At 41.4% G+C, this 21,736-nt stretch overlaps 1 protein-coding gene across 4 annotated transcripts in view; it reads left to right on the top strand.

Annotated features, from left to right (window-relative positions):
* Ndrg3 (NDRG family member 3) overlaps positions 1–21,736 on the top strand; it is an 81,154-nt gene that overhangs the window by 8,986 nt on the left and 50,432 nt on the right. For all 4 annotated transcript variants that reach the window (XM_004867826.3, XM_087189133.1, XM_004867824.3 and 1 more), the window contains exon 2: positions 11,458–11,559. In XM_004867826.3, the coding sequence (XP_004867883.1) occupies positions 11,503–11,559 (57 nt within the window). In that variant the 5' untranslated portion in view covers positions 11,458–11,502. The remainder of the gene's footprint in view (positions 1–11,457; positions 11,560–21,736) is intronic.

Below are 21,736 nucleotides of genomic sequence, written 5' to 3'. Positions count from 1 at the left end.
ATCAGACTGAAGTATGGAATCTAGCCCAGTACTCTGGAATATGTTTCAGGTCCTGAGCTAGGAGTCCAAATACTAGTATCAGCCCCACTCCCAGCCCACTGTGTGAATTTAGGCAGATGCCTTAAATTTTGGGGTCCTTTTTTCCTAATGGGAGGATAAGAAACATTCCTTGAGACTAGTGGTTCTTAGCCCTAGCTGTATTTAAAAATTACCTGTGAGGCTTTAAAATAACACTTGGAGCCAGGCCTGATGGCACATGCCTGTGATCTCAGCATTTGGGAGATTGAGGCAGGAGGATTGAGAGTTCAAGGCCAGCCTGGGCTACAAAGTAAGACTCAGTCTGAAAAAACAAACACAACTAGGGCCAGGGATTTAGCTCAGCGGCACCGTGCCTCTGTGGCAAGTCCAAGGTCCTGAGTTCAATCCTCGGTACCAAAAAAACCACAGCTAATACATGGGCCCTAACCAAACCCAGTTAAATTTGAACTGTATATGGAGATAACCTCAAAGAACTAGGACTGAAAGTCCCATTTGACCCAGCTGTTCCCCTGCTGGGTATCTTCCCCAAAGAATTAAAAGAATCATACCACAGTGATATATGTGCACCCATGTTCATAACAGCAGAGTTTGTAATAGCTAAAACTTGGAAGCAGCCCAATTGCCCATCAACTGGAGACTGGATAAAGAAAATGTGGTTTTTTAATAAAATGGAGTACTACTCAGCCATAAAAATGAGAAATTAGAGACAAATTTATAGCTAAATGGATGCACATTGAGGTGATACTCTTAAGTGAAATAAATAGGACACACATGTATAAATACAGAATAGTTTCTCTAGTGTGAGAAACTGAAAGTGTAAATAAGGACTAAAAGGTATAACAGATAATGTGAAATAGGAAGAAAAGGGGGGAAGGGGAAGTGGGAAGGGTAGGGGAAAGGAAAGAAGGGAATGGAATTAATATGAGAAAATGAAAAACTGGAAACAAAGTCTTTGTAAATAGGGATTGAGGGATTTAAGGGAGGGCAGGGGAAGGGGGAAAAATAAGAACCAAGAGATATTATGTAAAAGTGCAAATTTCCAGTGATGAATGTCATTATATTGTATACCTAAAATGTACCAATAAAATTAATACAAAAAACTATTTGAATTACAATAAATAAATAAATAAATAAATAAATAGGAACTGTAGGGTTGGGACCAGACATTGATATTCCTCAAAGCTCTCCATTTCTAAGTATAGCAAAAATAACTTCTACACAAGATGACCAAGTGTTAAATAACAAGTTAAGCTTCTGTGTTGTTCTCAGAAACCATCACTGGTTACACAGAAAGTGCTGTTCAGGTGCCCTGTGTTCTGACCCAGCTTCTACAGCTTGTTTTCTCTCTCAGCTACACTCTTCTTGGTGTTTCTTAGTTGCGCTGTGTACTTTTCTTTCTTTCTCAACCCACATGTTCTCACCTAGAATGTCATTTCTTCCCTTTCAGCTGTCCAAAACATGACCTTCTCACCCCCTTTGACCATCCTAGCCCTTAGGTATCTCTCCCACCTTGGCATTGGGTCTGAGCTTCATTTGGCTCTGACAGTGTGTTCTAAACAGAGACACTTTTGGTTTTTACAACTGTTGATGAGGGTACTTCTGCCATCTAGTTGTGGAAACCAGGGATGCCACTAACATGTTAAAATACAGATGATAGTACCTTCTCCCACAACAAAGAATGGTCTGACTTAAAGTAACCATGATGCTGAGGTTAAGAAACTTCTTTGAGCTGGTCCCATTACTAGGCTTAGGTGTATACAGCTGTGAGTTGTGCTGATTATAGACTTTGTTCCCTTTATTCAGTTGAACTAATGAATGAAGATGCACTCTAGCCCAAAATCTGTGTTTTCTTGTTACTCACTGTGTATTGGGATTTGATCTTAGAGCTCAATGGTAACCATTCACCATTCAGTATAATTTAGAGCCAGAGATAAAGAGGTCCTCCTCGCAGGGTGACCATGGCATGACAGCATGCTGAATTTCTCCTTTCTACCCTCAGCTGTTTAATCTGCGATGACCCAGGAAGCATGGAGTGAACATTTGGGATCAGAAGACTGGATTTCATTCCCAAGTCAACTAGTAACTGCCATTTTATTGGCTATAGTATTTTGGCCAAACCATCTTACTTAAGCCATAGGTTTTTTTGTTTGTTTAGTACCAGGGATCAGACTCAGGTCCTTAGCTTTCGAGGCAGGCGGTGGAACCACTGAGCTAAATCCCCGGCCCAAGCCATAGTTTTTTATCTCTGTAATAGTGATGATGCCACTGACCCAGGGTTTTTTGTGGGTTTTTTTTTTTTTTTTTGGTGCTGGGGATCGAACTCGGGACCTTGCATTTGCGAGGCAGGCAGCAGAACCACTGAGCTAAATCCCTGGCCCTGACCTAGGATTTTTCATGGTACTATTGTGATAATTCAGTGAAATGTTAAATAGGAAGGTGTTTGTTTGTTTGTTTGTTGGTACTGAGGATTGAACTCAGGACCTTGTGCTTGCCAGGCAGGTGCTATGCCGCTGAGCTAAATCCCTGGCCCAAGAATTGCTTTTTTATCCAGTGTTTATAGGTAAAATGGGAAGGTGTGAATCTGCTTGCCATAACCACTGTGCTGACAACCTTCCTGGCCAGTCTCCTGGTTACTTCCTGCATCTTTGAGCCATAAATGCTTTAAGCCTAACTCCAGCTGACTCTTTCCAGCTCATTCTCCCCTGGTGTGCCTGCCTCCTGTGTTTTCTGCCTTAATTCTGTTCTGGTACTCTGTCTGCAATCTTGCCAAAACCAAAAGTGATTGCCTCTGTCTCTAGAATACAAACTAGTGGCCTGGTGTCAGCACATCCTGGCACAAAGTCAAAGGTAACAAATTACTATGGTTATGGGAGAAAACTACAGAATAAGGTGGCTTGTAGTTTAGAAAGCCAACACTTATTATTCTTGATCTTTTTTTTTTTTTTTAGCAAACCAAAGTGGCATTGGCAATCTTTTTGAGCTTTGTCTGACTAAATGGAACAGTGCAGGGTGAGATAAAAAACATAAGACTCTACTGTCCCTGGCGTCAGACCTAGTGCACCCTTTTGATGATTTGTGGAGCAACTTTTAGGAAGTCCTTGAACCTCCCCAGCTTGATAACTGGGTGACTTCTTAGGATTGCATAGAGGGACATATAAGTTGGCAACGAGGTGTGCGTACTTAACCTTGGGAAGAATGTAAGCTACATTTACATGGAATTTTTGGGTTATACAGAATGTCAGCCCTATCAGACACCAAAAAGGCCATCTTGCCTGTCATCTTTCCTTTGTAGATGGAGAAACTGAGCCCCAGAAAGGGAAAATGCTTTGCCCAGCATCACTAAATGTAGAGTCCACCCCTGATGTGCTTATGGGTTCTTTCCATGACTGGAAGAATCTATACATCTCCACACATCCATTTTCTCTAAGTGAACAAAAGTTTGTACTCTGTATTATTAGGCTTTATTACTTACTTTTGAGGCTGTGGGAATTGAACCCAGTGCTTCAGGTATGCTAGCTAGCCAGGCGCTGTACCAATGAATTACATCCCCAGCCCTGTCATTAGATCTCTCCCCCTGGTACCAGGGATCAAATTCAGGACCTTGCGCTTGTCAGGCAGACGTGGTGCCACTGAGCTACATCCTATCATTAGATTTTTACTGTGTTTTTCAGAGACCTGGTAGTCTTACTGCCACTTCAGCAGAGACCCTATGCTTTTTTCTGCTATTTCAAAGATTTTGTGCAAAACATAAAAGTCACTAGCCTTGATGATCTTTAAAGGCCCTCCCAGTGCTGACCTTCTGTTTGTCAAAAAAACACTGATGCCAAGTTGGACATAGTGCCACACACCTGTAATCCCAATACTTGGGAGGCTGAGTCAGAAAGATTGCTGTGAGGTTTTGTTTTGTTTTGTTTTGTTTGGTACTGGGGATCGAACTTGGGTCCTTGCACTTGTGAGGCAGGCAGTGGCACCACTGAGCTAAATCCCCAGCCCCTTGTTTTTTGTTTTTTTGTACTGGGGATTGAATTTAGGACCTTGCACTTGTGAGGCAGGTGCGGTGCCACTGAGCTAAATCCCTGGCCCAGGATCACTGAATTTTAGGCTAGCCTGGGATACATGATAGGTTCAAGGACAGCTTAAACTACATAGTGAGACCCTGTCTCAAAAAACAAAAACACTGATGTCTTCCCCATGTGTGGTGATACACCCTGTAATTCTAGCACTTGGGAGGCTGAGGCAGGAGGAATGAGTCAAATTCAAGGCCAACCTAGGCTACATAGTGAGTTCAAGCCCAGTCTAGACTATATAGTAAGACCTTGTTTCAAAAACAGAAAATGATATCCTACCTGGCCTCCTAGTAACATTTTTTGTTTGCACTTTAATTCAGAAATGTCAGTTTCTCTGTTTCTAAAAGGTGATCTACATAGTTACTGGCTTTTCAGCCCAGGGAACTCTACCTCATTTTTCCTGGGTTGACTTTCTCTGTCAGAAGTTAATGGCCCTTTCTTTGTCCTCATTGTCTTCCTTCTCTTCAGCATTGGATCATCTTTCTCCCCTTCTGTGTACATCTCTTTTCCTTCAACTTCTTTGACCTTATTTTTCTGGTTTTCTTCTGTGTCTCTGAACATTTTGTCTGTCTCCTACTGGTTCTGCTGTCATTTCCATTATTGACTTGTCGTTCAAGACTGGCGAAGAGCCTGCAGCGGCTCGTTTGTGACTTGATCATGGCCCACAGATTTCCACCTTATTAATTGTCTTAGTTACTGCCTCACTGCTAGGACAAAATATCCAACACCAAGTTAAAGGAAGAAAGGTTTATTTTAGCTCATAGTTTGTAGAGGTTTCAGTCCATAGCTGGCTCTGAGGCAGGGCGGCATGGCAGGGGAGAAACAGCTCATGGCATGGCAACCTTCCTTCTGCCTTCCCTTTTATTCCATCCAGGTTACAAGCCTATTGGGTGGTGCCATACCCAGGTGGGCCTTCCCATTATCCACACCTAGAACTATGCTAAACCAATCAGTGGACTGATGCAGTTATCACACACTCTTAATCTATACTCACATACCCTACATCCAGCCACCTCCAAAAAGCCCCACCTATAAGTGTATGAGGCTTTGGTAGGAGATCTAGATACAAGCTATAACATTAATTCTCTTACCTGTGCTGTGGTCCCTCTTGCATTCCTGACTTAAATTGATGTTTTTCATCAATTTCTGTGTTACTCTTTCTCAAATACCCTATTTCCATATGTTGAAACATTTTTTGGGGGGGTACCACAGATCGAACTCAGGACCTCACACTTTCAGGGCAGGCGCGGTGCCACTGAGGTAAATCCCTGGACCCTGTTGAAACATTGTTTAGTGTGCTGCTAGGAATCAAACCCAGGTCCCTGCACATACTAGGCAAGTTCTCTACCACTGAAGCTAAACCCCTAGCCCCTCCCTTTTTCTTTGCATTTTATAATTCCAGTAGCCTGCTAGACCCTTGTTACCTTTCTTGCTCTTCACTATATTCCCTTTCTAGTTGATCTGGCCTGTTGAATCTTTTTAAAATCTCATCTAGTTTACTGAAATTCTTTTTGGAAGAAGGAAGGATGAAAACTATTAGAATTTTTCTCTACCTCACTGTCTTTATTAAAGATGGGTACTATTAAGCCTTAGATTCTTCATCTCTGTTAATCTCTTCTCCTTAGCAGTGAGGTCACATGTAAGACTGCCATCCCTCAGAACTCAAAAGTCCCAGGAGACTATACATTAAAGTTTTGGTTTTTTTGGTTTTTTGGTACCTGGGATCAAACTCAGGACCTTGCACTTTCAAGGCAGGCTCAGTACCACTGAGCTAAATCCCCAGCTGTACATTAAAGTTTGAGGCACACTGTTCTAACAGGTGATGACTAATCTTTGCTTCTGGAACTGATTACCAAGTAATAGTTGGAATTTTCTCTACTCATCCTATATTCCCCTTGCTTTTAGCTAACTGCTAAGATAATGAGGGCCCTTGTCCCTGTTTGGTGACTCATACCTTCCTTTCTAGGGAGCCTGACTCATTGTTGGTATGTACAGGATTGTGCTGGGCATCCATTGCCTTTACCTGCAGATGAGAGGATGCCCCAGTGTCAGAGAGAGGAAGGAACTTGCCCAGGTTCCTATAACCAGCAGGTGGGGCCTGGCATAGACATTATTGTATAGTGGGGGAAAGCTAAGGTTTTAAAATTTTTACCATAGGCAGTCATAGTGGTGCACACCTGTAATCCCAGCACTTGGGAGACTGAGGCAGGAGGATCTAGAGTTAAAGTCCCACTTGGGCTGCATAGCGAGACCCTGTCTCAAAAAACCAAAACAACCCCAAAGAACAAAATAAACAAAATCCATACTCTGTTCCTTAGATGTAAGATTTTGTGGAAACGTAAGTTCTCTGAGCCTAAGTTTCTCATTTTAAGAACAAATATATCTTCTTGAAAGAATTATGAAGATTTGCCTAAGATGCATAGAGAATTCCTGAACAGAGTTGATCCCACACTTTCCCCTTTTCCTTGCCTTCTTCACTTTCAGCATAGCTGGGGGATGTGAGGGGAATTTGGCTGTGACATCTGATTCCCCATTGATCACCAGGCTAATCTGGCTGGCTAGGTAGATATTGCCTTTGTCACCACTTCGTGTGTGTTGCTCCTGAAGTTGCAGGCTCAATTGAAGAGGATGACCACGTCCGATAGATGGAAGACCATTTCCTTGGTCAAGAATATATAAGTAGCTTTGCTTCCCTGCTAGAACGTCTAAACAAGCTCTCAAAGATAGCTGGGTTTCACATACTTGTCAGCCTTCCCTCTTTCTTATTAGGCTAGGAAAGAGGGTAAACATTTTGTTGTCTACTGCAGTTTATAAAACCCCTACTATCCTTTTCAAAATATTACTAGCCCTTTGTGCCAAGAGGGGACCTAGCAGTGATATCATTTGTGCAGACACTGGAACTTCAGGCCGTAAATCCCAGGAGGGAGCCAATCTGCAGCTGAGGGATTTGGAAATGAAGTTTTCCACCATGTGATTTTAGTTTTCTTATAGATGTTATAAAACTGCTCATTGGCAAGGGCCCAAGACAGTAAGATCTGCGGGAAAAAATTGTTTCTAGAAGAATGCATTAGGTCATTAATATCTGGAAGGTGAATATCTACTGGTGTCTTGTTTTCAATTCCTAAGTCATCTTGGAGCAGCTTACTGTTCTCACCACCCTTTTTACCTTAGTCTGCATTGAGCCCAGCTGATAGGGACAGCTTTCTCGTTTAATTTGTGCTTTTAAGTGCTTGCTGGCACAAATTTTGCACTTTTCTTCATCTTTAAAAAATTGGGGAATAGGGGCCGGGCATAGTTCCACTGCCTGCCTCAAAAGCACAAGGTCCCAAGTTCTATCCCCAGTACCCCCAAAAAAAAAAAAATTGGGGAATACTATGCAAATGCCTGTCACTTTGGACCTTAGACTTTCCTCAGGCCTCAAGGCTCCTTGACAGGCCCACCCACAAAGGAGTTACATTTGAATAATTAATATCCTGTAGTGTCCTGCTTTTCCATCAGTGAATTAAAGTGAGAATAAAGCAGGTGGGTTGGAAACACTTTCAGGGAATCACCATTTTACATGGAAAAAAAGAACAAATGGAAATAGACTAAAATGGTTATCTTTAGATAGACAAACTAAACACCTTTTCATTATTCCATGATCTCTACATTTTCTAAAGTGAGTATATGTTGCTTTTATAGTAGGGATTAAAAAATTTTTTTGGTGCCGGGGATCGAACTCAGGACCTTGTGCTTGCAAGACAGGCTCGGTGCCACTGAGCTAAATCCCCGGCCTGGGATTAAAAATCTTTAAAATTGCCACTTCAAATAACTGATTAATAAGCTGAGTGTGGTAGTGCATGCCTGTAATCCTAGCACTTGGGGGGCTGAAGCGGGTGGATCATGAGTTCGCAGCCAGTCTAGGCTACCTAGTGAGACACTGTCCTAAAAAATCAAACAAAAGAATATATGCTTACGAAGCTCAGAACGTATGAAAGTGAAAAGTAATCCTTCCATCCCAGTCCTTAGTTTTAGCAGAGGCAAATATAGAGCCCTTGGGAAGGTAAGACAGGAGGATCAAGAGTTCATAGCTAACCTAGGCTACCTAGTGAGACCTTGTCTAGCCCCCCCCCCCATAAAACCCCTGATGATAGTAAAGTCCAAATGAAAAACAGCCACAGTTTATTGTGTGATTAATAAGCACAAAATATGATGGGTGTGGTAGTGTATGTCTGTAATCTCAGCATATTGAGAGACTGAGGCAAGAGGATCAATTGCAAATTCAAGCCCAGCCTGGGGAATTTAGCAAGATCCTGTGTCAAAACAAATTTTAAAAGACTGGTAGTAAGCTCTGTGAAAAGGCCCTGGATTCAGTCTTGAGTACTGTCTAAAATTAAATAAATAAAGTGAGGGAATACAAAGAGTAGCTTCTAGTTAGGTCACGCTTTTTCTTTTTCTTTTTTTTTTTTTCAGTGCTGTGGATTGAACCCATAGCCTCACACATGCTAGGCATGTACTTTACCACTGGACTGTATGCCCAAGTTGAATTTTGATTTTTTTTTTTTTAATTTTGATCTTTTTCTGGACTAGCAATCTACAGTATTGTATTCTCTAGCCATGTAGGGCTGAGGCAGCAGGCCACAGCTTCTTGTGAGCCATATAATGGTGCAGTTTAGTACCTGATACTCTACAGTGTATTGCATTGCTAAGCTATGCCATTGAGTGGATTAGGTATATTAAATGCATTTTCAACTTACATGTATTTTCAATTTACAATGGGTTTACCAGGGTATTACCCTATCATGAATCAAGCATCTGCAGTAGACTAATATCTTTTTCTTTTTTGGGGGGGGGGGGTTACCGGGAATCAAACTTGGGACCTTGGACTTTCGAAGCAGGTGGTGGAACCACTGAGCTAAATCCCCGGCCCCTCTAATATCTTTTTTGTTTGTTTGTTTGGTACCAGGGATCGAACTCAAGTCCTTGTGCCTGTGCCTAATATCTTTTTTTAAAAAAAATTTAATATTAGAGATTGAACCCAGGACCTTAGCACTGAGCTACATCCCTGGTCACTCATTCATTCATTTATTCATTTATTGAGACAGGGTCTTGTTATGTAGCTCAAGCTGGCCTTGAACTCACTATGTAGTCCAGGCTGGTGTCAAACTCTCAGTGATCCTTTTGCCTCCGTCTCTCAAGTGCTGAGATTACAGGTGTGTGCCACCACACTGATTTTTTTGTTTTGTTTTGTTTTATTTTTTTTTTTTGGTACCAGGGATCGAATTCGGGACCTTGCACTTGTGAGGCAGGCGGCAGAACCACTGAGCTAAATCCCCAGCCCCCACAGTGGTTTTATTTTTATTATTTTGAGACAGAGTTTTGCTAAATTCCCTAAGCTGGCCTTGAATTCATAATCCTCCTGTCTCAGCATCCTGTGTAGCTAGATTTACAAGCATGAGCCACTACATCTGGCTACCTTTGTATGTATGTGTATGTGGCTCTGGGAGTCAGACCCAGGGGTCTGCACATGCTAGGCGAATACAGTACTGTACTGTAAAAACCATATCTTTTAAAGGTTTTCTTGGTTCCCATCAGTTAGAAATAATTGCTTTTCCTCTTAACTCTTACGGTTTTTATTTATCATCTTTTGAATTATTGTCCTAGAACCCATACTCTAGTAAGATCCTGGAAGGTAAGGCCCTCCTTCAGATCTTTCATAGTGTTTTTCACTGCTACTATCAGGTCCCCAATAAATAAAATAGTTGTTGAATGGGCAATTTTCCAAATCATTGAATGAGCATTTTTCCTGACTTGATGGAAATAGGACCATGGTAAAAGGGATAAACCATGGAGCTTTTAAGTCGGGGTGGTAATCACTTGCCTGTAAAACCCAGTGTTTGCAGCCTTGCCCCTTGGCTTCCTGTACAGTGGGATAGAGAAAGGGTTTCTGGCTAATTACCCTGCCTGACTCCCTTCAACTTCGCTCTTCTCTCAATTTCTCAATCTGTTTCCTCTCTGTATTGTTTTCCTATTGTTATGTAACACGTCACTCCAAAACAGAATTATCTCTCATGGTTTCTGTGGGTCAGGATTTGGAAGCAGGCTTCAGGTTGCACTCAGGGGTCTCTGGGATTGCAGTCATCTGAACTCTTGACTGGGGCTGGAGGATCTGTTTGCAAGGTAGTTCACACACATGACTAGCAGGTTGGTACTGGCATGTTGGTCGCTCTCCTGGTATACTTCCAGAGGCCTGTTTGAGTGTTGTTACAATATGGTGGCCGTGTTCCCCTCAAAAGTAATGATTCAAGACTATAGTCTAGAAGCAGAAACTATAATGCCCTTGTGATGTAGCTTTGGAAATCACATACTGTTCCTTTCACCATATTCTATTTGTTACATAGGCCTCCCTGATTTATTTGGGTGGGAGATTATACACTAGTGTGAATATCAGGAATCAACGATTTGTAGGAGGCCATCTTGGAGGCTGACTACCATATTCATTTACTTCTGTGTTTCCCCAGTAAAGATTCATGAGCTAGCCTTGGTTCATTTCCCTCTTCAATTCTATTGCCATTCCTAATTCAAGCCCTTATCCTACATCGTTCTTCGGTTTTTTACACCCCCCTTAATCTAATCTCCAAATTGTTGATTCCAGAAACATAGTTCTAAGTGTTCCTTACTAAGCATCTTCAGTATCTAAAATACACACAATCCTTGAGGGCAAAGACTATAGTGTTAATTATCTGTGGTTTCATAAAAATATGACCACACTTAATGGCCTAAAACCATATTTATCATCTCACAGTTTCTATGGGTCAGGAGTTGAGGATAGGTTGTCTGGATCCTCTGCAAAGCTGCAGTTGTGGTGTCATTCAAGGCCTCCTTCTCATCTTGGCTGCACTGAGAGGGATCTGCTGCTGTGATAATGTGGTTGTTGACAGCATTAGCTTCCTTGCAGATGTGGAGTGAGGATCTCAGTTTCTTTCTGTCTTTCAGCAGGAGGCTGCCCTTACTTCCCTGCCATGTGGCCCTCTCATAATATGTCAGCTTGCTTCTTCAGAGCTAGGACAGTATCTCTCTGGAAGTCAGATGTTAAAATATTAGCTCATATAACTGTGCAAGTACTCATGTCAAAAGCAGGCCATAGGTCCCATTCATATTCGGGGGTGGGGGATTATGCAAGGGTGTGAATATGAGGAGGCAGGAACCAGGTAGGCTGCTGTAGAGTCTGCCTGCCTTCACTTTGAGTCTTTTAGCACACTGAGCAGTGCATGATATGTGCATGGTAAGTTCTGATATTTGAATGAATGGGTGTAGTGTGACTAGTATTTGTTTCTAACTCCTAGCCTTAAGCCTTTTTCTTCTCTTTCAGAGTTCCTGATTTGTTCTTGAGACAGCTCTACTCTCATCTGTACCCATGGATGAACTTCAGGATGTTCAACTCACAGAGATCAAACCACTTCTAAATGATAAGGTGAATACTATTGTTTTTACTGAGATAGATACAAGTCTTTTCTTCTGCTGTAGTTCATTTTCTGTGTCATCTGACTGGTAACTAACTCAAAACATTTAGCTTGATTTTGAATGTAGAAAACACTTTTAAAAATACATTTCTTTTTTTTTTTTTTTTTTGGTACTGGGGATTGAACTTGGGTCCTTGAGCTTGCACAGCAGGCGGCGAAACTGCTGAGCTAAATCCCCAGCCCTAAAAATACATTTCATATATATATATACATATAAATACATATATATATAGAGAGAGAGAGAGAGAGAGAGAGAGAGAGAGAGAGAGAGAGAGAGAGATATTTTTTTTTTTGTACCGGGAATCAAACTTGGGTCCTTGCACTTACAAGGCAGGCGGCAGAACCACTGAGCTAAATCCCCGGCCCGAAATACATTTCTTAACCCACTCTTTTATGTCTTCCCTCCATTTATTTATTTATTTATTCATTCATTCATTCATTCATTCATTTATTTATTTTTGTTCCTTACTTTTGGTTCCATAGGTGAAATTCAGTCAAGTTATCTTTGAGATTTTTTCTGGTTTTTTGTTTTGTTTTGTTTTTTTTGGTACCAGGGATCGAACTCAGGTCCTTGTGCTTGCATAGCAGACAGCGAAACCACTGAACTAAATCCCCAGCCCTGTTTTTCTGATAGAGATGTTAAGGAAGAAAATAACATGTAAAAGTTAAATAAGGAAGTGTGACGGTGGCCTTTGCCTTAGAATCTAAGTGCCTTTCTATTTCTGTAAGGAAAATTTAATGTGCCTGACTAGTGATGACACAAGCTGAAACTCTCCCTGAAGTTCTTAGATTTTGTGATCTGACCTTTCTGTCCACATCACGTTTTTCATCAGGATGCCTGGATCCCGGTTATATAACTTCATTTTTATGTTAGTACTAGAGAATTTCAAGATGAGTGGCAATAGTTGACAGCCCCCAGGACTCAGCAAGTAGGATGGTGTGATAATGAGATATCAAAAAGTTATGACAATATGATCTTTCTTGTCCCTCTCTCTGTTCAGTAAATGTGTTGGAAATTCCCTCTTTTATATCCCCTATTCTTTCGGCTTTATCATTTTCCCCTATTAAAGTATTCTTGTAGCTTGCTGCAAATGAGTACACAGCGTCCAGGAAAGAATTGATGGATAAGATGGGTGGGGCAGCTGGGGGCACCAGAAGATGCTGTTTCATATTACCTTTTTGTGCTCAGAACAAGGCCTTTCACAACTTCCTTATATGTGTTTACTAATTTGCTGTTGAATCCTGCCAGCCCAGTTTTCACCCCTGTGACCTCTTCATCTCTATTACTACCTCTTCCTATATCTTTCACCAAACTTCCTGCTCCTTTGGCAAGCTTCACACTTTTTAAACCCCCATTTTGCTGATTTTCCTCTTGTTTCTAGAAAACTTCCTCCTTGAAGTACCATCGTTTTATATATCCCCAAAATAATGTGCCATGAAGAGGAGGAAGGACATAAAGTCTGCACCTGGAAAGCTGGTGTATAGCAACAGAAATGAATATTTACAAGGCAGGTAATTCCAGTGAGAAGCCAAAGTTGAGAACCATGGACCACAGAGGGTGTGTGTCCTAGCCCCTCTCCCTTACATTCTGATTTAGTTGATCTGGAGTGGGACCCAGGAATCTGTATTTTTAAACAGTTCCTCAGGTGATTCTGATCACTAACTAGGCTTAGGTTAGGCTTAGTGTAGGTTTTTACCTTTCTGAAGCTAATTGCCTATTCTCACCTGCCTTGTAAATTAACTGATACCTAACTAACTTAGTCTAGGGTGTGCTTGAACTTTTTTATTTTTATTTTTCCAGTATTGGGGGTTGAACCCAGGATCCAAGTGCTCTACCACTGACCTAAACCCCCAGCCCTTTTTATTTTTTTTGAGACAAGTTTTTGGTGAGACAGGCTCACCTTGAACAATTTATCTGCCTACCTCAGCCTCCTGAGTAGTTCCAATTGTAGGCAGGTGCCACCATGCCTATATTGATTGAACTTTAAAAAAGAAGTTCCCAAGAGTAAGAAGTGGATCTAAAGTGATTTTGATTAGCCAGTATTGAAAACCTGTAACCTGATTGATTTCAGGTTTGAGGACTGGGACATAAATAAGGAAGCAGTCCTTCCCTGACCCTGGAAGTCCACAGAATGCCTGAAGAGGTGCCTAAATGAAAGTGTTGCAAGAGTTAGTTGCCTGGAAGGCAGCTGGAAAAGGAAAAGTTGGTTGATGTTCCCATAGAAAAGCACTAAATTAATGTTTGAACCTCTTCTCTGAGATGCTGGGTCTTATGTGTACCTGCATATTATGGATTGAATTGCACCCTCCACATTTATGTGTCAAAGCCCTATCCCCCACAGTGAGACTTTGTGGAGATAGGGCCTTTGTAGAAGTGATTAAACAAGGTCATAAAGGTAGAGCCTAATCTGACAGGATTGGTAGTCTCTTCCTGACTGCCGTAGGAGGACCGACTAAGAAGGCAGCTGTTTGTAAATCAGGAAGAACACTACCAAACCCTGCTAGAAACTTGATGTTGAGCTTTCCAGCTTTCAGGACTATGGGAAAATACACCTCTGTCTTTTTTAACCCTTCCAGGCTATGGTGTTTTGTTATGGCAGCTCAAATAGACATACACCAAGCAGTGTCTCACTTCCTAACATCTGTCGGCTAGCATCTTTCTGATAACTGTGCTCTACCCACCAACTTCCCACACTCCATCTTGCTCCTCTCTCCCTGAGACATGCTATTGTCCTGTCTCTATTCATGAGAACTTCCACACTCCAGTTAAACAAGAAGATAAGAGGCCCCTTTGGATGGTGGTGTTCCTACACAAAGAATTATACCCCATTAGCCATCCACCCTCCCCAGTACGTGAATGGTACTGTCAGTGCCCAGCTTTTGCATATGTTATTAAAATGTATAATAAGGAAAATGCCTCTCATCCATAGTTTCATTTGATCTTCCCTATAGCTTAATGGAGTAGGGCCCAAAGGTAAATTTATCCCATGTTACTGATGAGTAAACTAAGAAAGGGAAATAGCTTTCTCAGATTGAATAGCAACGAATGCTAGCTGTATGATAGGATTTCTCAGTCTTGGTTGGCCCTGTGATGATTTGGGCCACATAATGTTTGGGTTTTTTTTTGGGGGGGGGGGTGTTGAGACATGTAGCCCAGACTGGCCTTGAACTCGAAGTGATCCTCCTGCCTCAGCCTCCCAAGTGCTGGGATTACAGGTGTGTGCCATCATAATTGTTGTGGTATACTCTTCCCATGCACTGTAGGGTGTTTTATACCATCCCTGGCCCCCTACCCACTAGGTGCCAGTAGTACCCCTAGTGGTGGCTACCAAATATCTCCAGATGTTGTGAAATGTGCTCTGGGAGGGTAAAGTTGCCATGGATGGGAACCATTGACATAAGAGAAAAGCCTCCTGATTTAAATAGGAGTAGACACTAAAGCGTTGGATAGTGGCTTTTTTTCTTTTTTTAATGCCTGTTCTGCTATTACTCATTTATTAAGCACCTTTTATGTGCCTGATGCCTTACATACATTCTTTCTTAATTCTTGGAGTATCCCTTTGAAGTAGATAGTATTTTGCTTCATTTGGCAGATAAAAAACCTTGCTGAAAGCTTGACTACCCCTGTCAATAAGTGGCAGAGCTGGGACTGAAACCCAGCTGTTTTCTACTCTTAAAACCTGAGACTTTGCCACTGTGCTGACCCTCTCAATGTTTTGGCATCGTTCTGTGGCATGCTTTGTCTCTTTAAGGAGAACCCTAGAGATGTATATTACTTCTCTCCACCTTTCTATTATCCTCATAAATATATTCTTAGCCAAAGACACTGTTGTACCCTTGGAGGCTTCAGGGATCTACAGGACATCTAGACCCAAACTGTTGAGAGAAATTTGTCCTGAGATGACTAAGGAAGCATTCTTAATATAGCTTTAATCAAGACCTATGTTAACTTGTCTCTTGTCATTTGTTGGTATGTTTCCCATTTTATTTTAGTATGCCTGTAATTTTGTCTACGGCTCAGAATTGTCAAGAAGTGGGCGATTTTGCTTGCTTATTTTGGCTCCAGTGATGAAAAGAAGCAACCACCAGTACTTATTTGGAGGGTAGAAATTGCACAGATGTATAAATGAATTTTTTAAAATAGCATTTCACCATTCTTGGAGTAGGTTTAGAAATATGTTAATCTCCTAACCTTTTAAAGTACTGAAGGTGTTTCTAACTCCATTTTACAGATCCGGTTCACAAAGGTTATGTGGTTTGTCCAAAGCTAGTATCTAATAGGTGGTAAAGTCAGTATTAGAACCTACATCTTTTTTTTTTTTTTTTTTTTTTTTTTGGTGCCAGAGATCAAACTCAGGACCTTGCACTTGCAAGGCAGGCACCGTGCCACTGCGCTAAATCCCCGGCTCTAGATCCTGTATCTTTTGACTTTGTTCTCTTTCAGGGGTTTAAGGGTCCTCCCACCATCTCTTACTCTTACTCTTGGCTGTTCCATCCTCCTCACCCAACAGACCTAGTAACAAGCAGAAGAGCTGACCATGCTTCATTTTCCTTGCCTTCCTCTGTCACTATTTAGGTACACCCAAATTTGATGAAAGCGCCAAAGCCAGGTGTGAAAAAACAAATAGACCACAATGGATTTATGAAAAATTGAGGAAATATCAGTAAGGGGAATAAATACCTAGTAGGGAGAATGGAAACAAGTTATTTACTTTGTTTCTGTTGAGGGAAATCCTAGTTTAAGGCTTCCCTTACTGCTAATGACTGGATGTGAAAGCAGAGGGAGGGAGGGGGATATTAGAATTGCATAAGAGAAGAACCCAGGATCAGCATTTCTTGCAGTCTGCAGGACAGCAGAGACAGACGGGTTTGTGCCATGGTAACTTTAAAAAAAAAAAGAGGGCCGGGGATTTAGCTCAGTGGTTTCGCCGCCTGCCTTGCAAGCGCAAGGACCCCAGTTCGATCCCTGGTACCAAAAAAAAAAAAAAAAGGCTAAAGAGCCTGGCTCAGTGGTAGAAGACCTGCCTACAGGCTTGGAGGAGGCCCTAGGTTCAATCCCCAGAACCACAGAAACAAAGTAGTATTTGTGATTAGAAACAGATTTATTGACATTTTCATCAGAGAATATCTGAAATGCTACATATGGTGTAGACTGTAATAGGATGGGTGTCCTTCAGTGTGCTAAGAGGTGATTGTCACATCTGTTGTCAGAATGACCTAAAGGGGTCTGGAGCGGGAAGTGTGTTACTAAGCAGTTGGGATTTTAGTATATGTGATCCCAGGGCCAGGGATTTAGCTCAGTGGTGCTGCTGCCTGCCTCGTAAGCGCAAGGTCCAGAGTTCAATCCCCGGTACCAAAAAATAAAAGAAAGAAAGAAAGAAAAGCATCAAGTATATGTGCTCCCAAAGTGAGCACAACCAAGCAAATGGGGATGCCACTGTGACAGACCAGATGGCTCTCAATCCATTACAAGAGGCAAGAGGTGGTAAGAAGCACCCACAATTTAGCAAGGTACCCAGGGAGTTTTATGCAGGGATTAGTAACTTCTAATATAGTCCTAGTACTGTGTCAGTGTAGACATTTATTTTAGAGTTGAAACTGTACCTTTTCAGCAGCATGTAGGTGATTATCTGATTGTGGATACTTTTATCCGAGGATTTAACCTTCATTTAACCTTTTTATAAAGTTCTTTAGAATGCCTGTTTCTGGGACTCTTTTGTTGTTGTTGTTTTGGGGTTTGGTTTTGTTTTTTCCTTTTTCTGTTTTTATTTTTTGGGACGTCTCCCTGTGTAGCCCAGACTGGCCTTGAAATCTTGATCCTCCTGCCTCAGCCTTCTGAGTGCTAGGATTGTAGGCATGTATCACCATGCCTGCTTAGGAAGTCTATTTCTTTTTTTCTTTTTCTTTTTTGTTTTTGGTACCAGGGATCAAACTTAGGTCCTTGCACCTATGAGGCAGGCACGGTGCCACTGACCTACCTAAATCCCCGGCCCTAGGAAGTCTATTTCTTAATTAGTATGTTTTTAAGGTAATGATTGATACAGATACTTTAAAAATATATGTATATACACACATAAAGCATTTTCAGCTGGGTGTGGTGGCACATTCCTGTAATTCCAGCACTGGGGAGCCTGAGGCAGAAGGTTCACCTGGGCTCCATAGTGAGTTCAAGGCCAGCCTGAACTACATAGCAAGATCTTTTGTCAAAAAAACAAAAAAAACAAACAAACAAATTTTTTTTTCATTCTTGTTGCTGGATATTAGCTTGAACACATATCTCCTTAAAAATAGTTTGCTAATGATTGTAAGACATTGACTTATTTATTTATATTGATTATATTAATCTTTATTATTAAAGATCAGCTGGGGCCTGGCCCAGTGGTGCATACCTCTAATCCCAGCTACTTGGAGTCTCGGGCAGGGAGGTTGCAACTTCGAGGTCAGCCTAGACAATTTAGCAAAACTGTCTCAAAATAGAGAATTTAGCTGGGCATGATGGTGAATACCTGTAATCCTAGCACTTGGGAGGCTGAGGCAGGAGAATTGCCATGAGTTCATGGCCAGCCTGGGCTACATAGTGAGTTCAGTGCTAGCCTGAACACCATAGTGAGACCTTGACTCAGAAAAAAAAAAAGAAAAATCAGGTAATTTCTAAAATCTTTACTATTGTAACAGCTTGTTTTCCCCACTTCGGTTCCCTTCCTCTGTGGTACTCCATTTCTTAGTCAGATCAAACATCCCTCTTTTGGGCTGGGGATCTAGCTCAGTGGTTCCACTGCCTGCCTCCCAAGCACAAGGACCCAAGTTCGATCCCCGATACCAAAAAAAAAAAGTCACCTTCTTCAAGAAAAAAAATCCTTGTTTTGAAGTGTTCATAGCCTCTCCAAAATGTTGTTACATGTTGTCAGCACCAGAAATAGTGGTGAGTCAGACACAGACCCCTACTATAAGTTCATAGAACAGGTCAGTTGACTTCATATTTTTTCATGTGGTTAGCTGGTCCTGAGATCTTATGTATCATCTTTACATTATGTCTGTTGCCTTCTGTTTTCAAAACTATATGCCTGATGACTTGATTTCTTTTCTCCCTAACAATTACTTGTTCTTCTCTCCCATCCTTTTTTGTTTTATATACCTTTCTTCCTTCAGCTTGTGATTTTAGCTTGCTTTCTAGGCTTGTGATTTACCTCTCCCTCTCTTCCTCTCTCCCACTCTCCTCTTTCTCCCTCTCTCCCTCTTTCCCTCTTTCCCTTCCCCTCCCCCTCTTCCTCTCTTCCTCCCGACAATTGAACCTAGGGCTTCACATATGCTAGGCAAATGCTCCACTACTGAATTGCCTCCTCAGCCCTTAATTTACCTTCTTAAGCTGCTTCGTTTGTCTTCTACATTTGGCAGTTAGGCTCCACCACAGCCAGGTAGCTGGCCTCTACCTTGACAGTATCTTTTAGTAATAATTAATCTTTTTCCTAGATATGTTATTTTTTTACTCTTCCTCCAAATTACTATTTTCTTTGTTCTAGGAGTTCTTTTCTACTTTTTTAAGTCTGGGTAGTGCAAGAATTTCTCTGAATGTGGAATTAATGGTATCTACAAATGGGAAAGAAGAAGGAAGCACCCACAGTTTATAATTTCTGGTTTTTTTTAGAGGGAAACCATGAACCTTGAACATCATAGACAAATAGATAAACAAGCTTCTAGGGCAGGGGCCACAGGAAGTCCTCAGCTTCCCAAAATGCACCCAGTGAATAGTAGTGAATTTTTTTTTTTTGGTACTGGGAATTGAACTCAGGACCTTGCGCTTGCCAGGCAGGCACATTGCCACTAATCTGTATCCCCAGCCCAGTAGCAAACTTTTAGTAAGAGCAGAGAATATGGCCTTGTTAACTACAGTTGAGTTAGGGCCAGATAATGATTGAGGAGTGTCTGGATCCCAAACACTCTCAAGCAGACCTACTTGTATCCTTTTTCCAGGTTGATCTAAGAGGGTCTGGCATCTCTTTTTTTAAAAAAAGAAAAAAAGGGGGCCGGGGATTTAGCTCAGTGGTATTGCACCTGCCTGGCAAGTGCAAGGTCCTGAGTTCGATCCCCAGTACCAAAAAAGAAAACCCCACAAAAACAAAAAAGAAAAAAATGGAGCCAAGAAAAAAAGTGTTATCCCCCCTTGCTCCCCCAGTTATGAGTGGCTTTTATCCGGGAGTCTACCTAGGTACATTGGATTAAGGTCATATAGCTGTTTTTTGCTAGTTACTCGAGAAGCAAGATAGCTGCTTTGTGAAAGGAACTGCCTATTTCTAGTTTTGGCATTTCCCTTTACACTCATTTCAGAGGCTCCTGTCTCAAAAAATGCCTCATGGCTGTTATCACGTGATTATGAGGAAGAGGAATTCATAGATAAAGTGACAGCTGCTTCCCAAAGAGCTCATCAAAACTTGTGGCTCTATATTTCATGAGCAAGATTTTAGTTCAGGCTAGAGTGATTTTTTTTTTAATCTTTCTAAAATAATCTCTAAAGAAACCTCTGGGAATCTATTAGATTGAAGCCCTAATGTGGTCTGTTTCAATGTTATTATAACTCATTCCTCAAAATATTAAGTGAATCTTTACATCTCATATTATAAAGTATTAAGTTGAAAATATTTTTTACTATTGTACCAAATCTTTTTTTCTAATTTTCTTTTTTTTTTCTAATTTTCTAATTATAGAAGGGGAAATACATGCTCATTGTGGAAAAGTATACGGAAAATTATAATCACTCAATTTATTTATATAAGATAACTGCTAGTGTTAATGTTTTTAGTATTTTTCTTCCTGCCTTTTTAATGCATATTTTGATATAACTGAGATCAAATTATAAAGACCATTTCGTGGGGCTGGGGATGTAGCTCAGTGGCGCCGTGCCTACCTGGCAAGCACAAGGTCCTGAGTTCAATCCCTGGTACCCCCCCCCCCCAAAGACCATTTGGTGACCTAATTTTTTCATCTGATAACCATATCTCTTTTCTTTTCTTTTCTTTTTTTTTTTGTACTTGGGATTGAACCTAGACCCTTCATACAAGCTACATCCTCAGCCCTTTTTGATTTTGAGACAGGGTCTCACCAAGTCACTAAGTTGCCCAAGCTGGGCTCAAATTTGTGATCCTTCTTCCTTAGCCTCCCAGAGTGCTGGGATTACAGGTATGCACCACCATGCCTGACTTATCTTAAACTAGAATTCAATAGAGTTTTTGGTTTCAGCCCAACATTTTAACAAAAATTCCTCAACATTTAGTTATTTTATGTTGGTTTGTTCATTTAATAAATCTATATTAAGCACCTGATTTTAACAGACTCTGTTGTATATTTGGAAAAAGGTACAAGTTGAACCAGGAACCGGAAACTCACCTGTGATCATTTGTATCCTTCTGAAACTAATTACCCTCGTCCTCTCATGAGGGAGGGCCCTTCCTTCTGTTTCTTATAGTCTAACTGGAAATTAAACACAATCACTGCTCTGAAGAATTTCTCAGACATTTCATGATGTTTTATTTTTTTTTCTTTTGGTACAGGGAATAGAATTGGGGTCCTTGCACTTGTGAGGCAGGCGGCAGAACCACTGAGCTAAATCCCTGGCCCTTTAGTTATTTTTCCATCCTTTGACTGTATCAAATTTTTTTTTTTTGGTACCGGGGATCGAACTCGGATCTTTCCTCTTTCAAGGCAGGTGGTGGAACCACTGAGCTAAATCCCCAGTCCATACTTTTTTCTGGGGGGTACCGGGGATTGAACTCGGAACCTTGCGCTTGTGAGGCAGGCTCCGGAACCACTGAGCTAAACCCCCAGCCCTCAGATTTTATTTTTGTGAGGTCATTTTCTTTTTTCTTTTTGGTACCGGGGATCAAACTTGAGACCTTGCGCTTGCCAGGCAGGCACTGGAACCACTGAACTAAATCCCCGGCCCTTTTTTTCTTTTTTGAGACAGGGTCTTCCTATGTAGTTCAGGCTGGCCTTGAACTCACTACATAACCCAGGCTGGCCTCAAACTCAAGATCATCTTCCTGCCTACCAAGAGCTGTGATTGAGGGCTGTGAGTTCAGTTTTTCGTCAAGAATGATACTTTAGTTCGGTAACATGGCTCATGTTTGTAATCCC

Source organism: Heterocephalus glaber, unplaced genomic scaffold (assembly GCF_053883595.1).
Source record: "Heterocephalus glaber isolate CG9 unplaced genomic scaffold, H.glaber_assembly_v1.0 deba00001532, whole genome shotgun sequence".
Taxonomy (NCBI): domain Eukaryota; kingdom Metazoa; phylum Chordata; class Mammalia; order Rodentia; family Bathyergidae; genus Heterocephalus; species Heterocephalus glaber.
The sequence above is the reverse complement of the archived record's forward strand: the minus strand, read 5'-3'. Positions and strand labels throughout refer to the sequence as shown.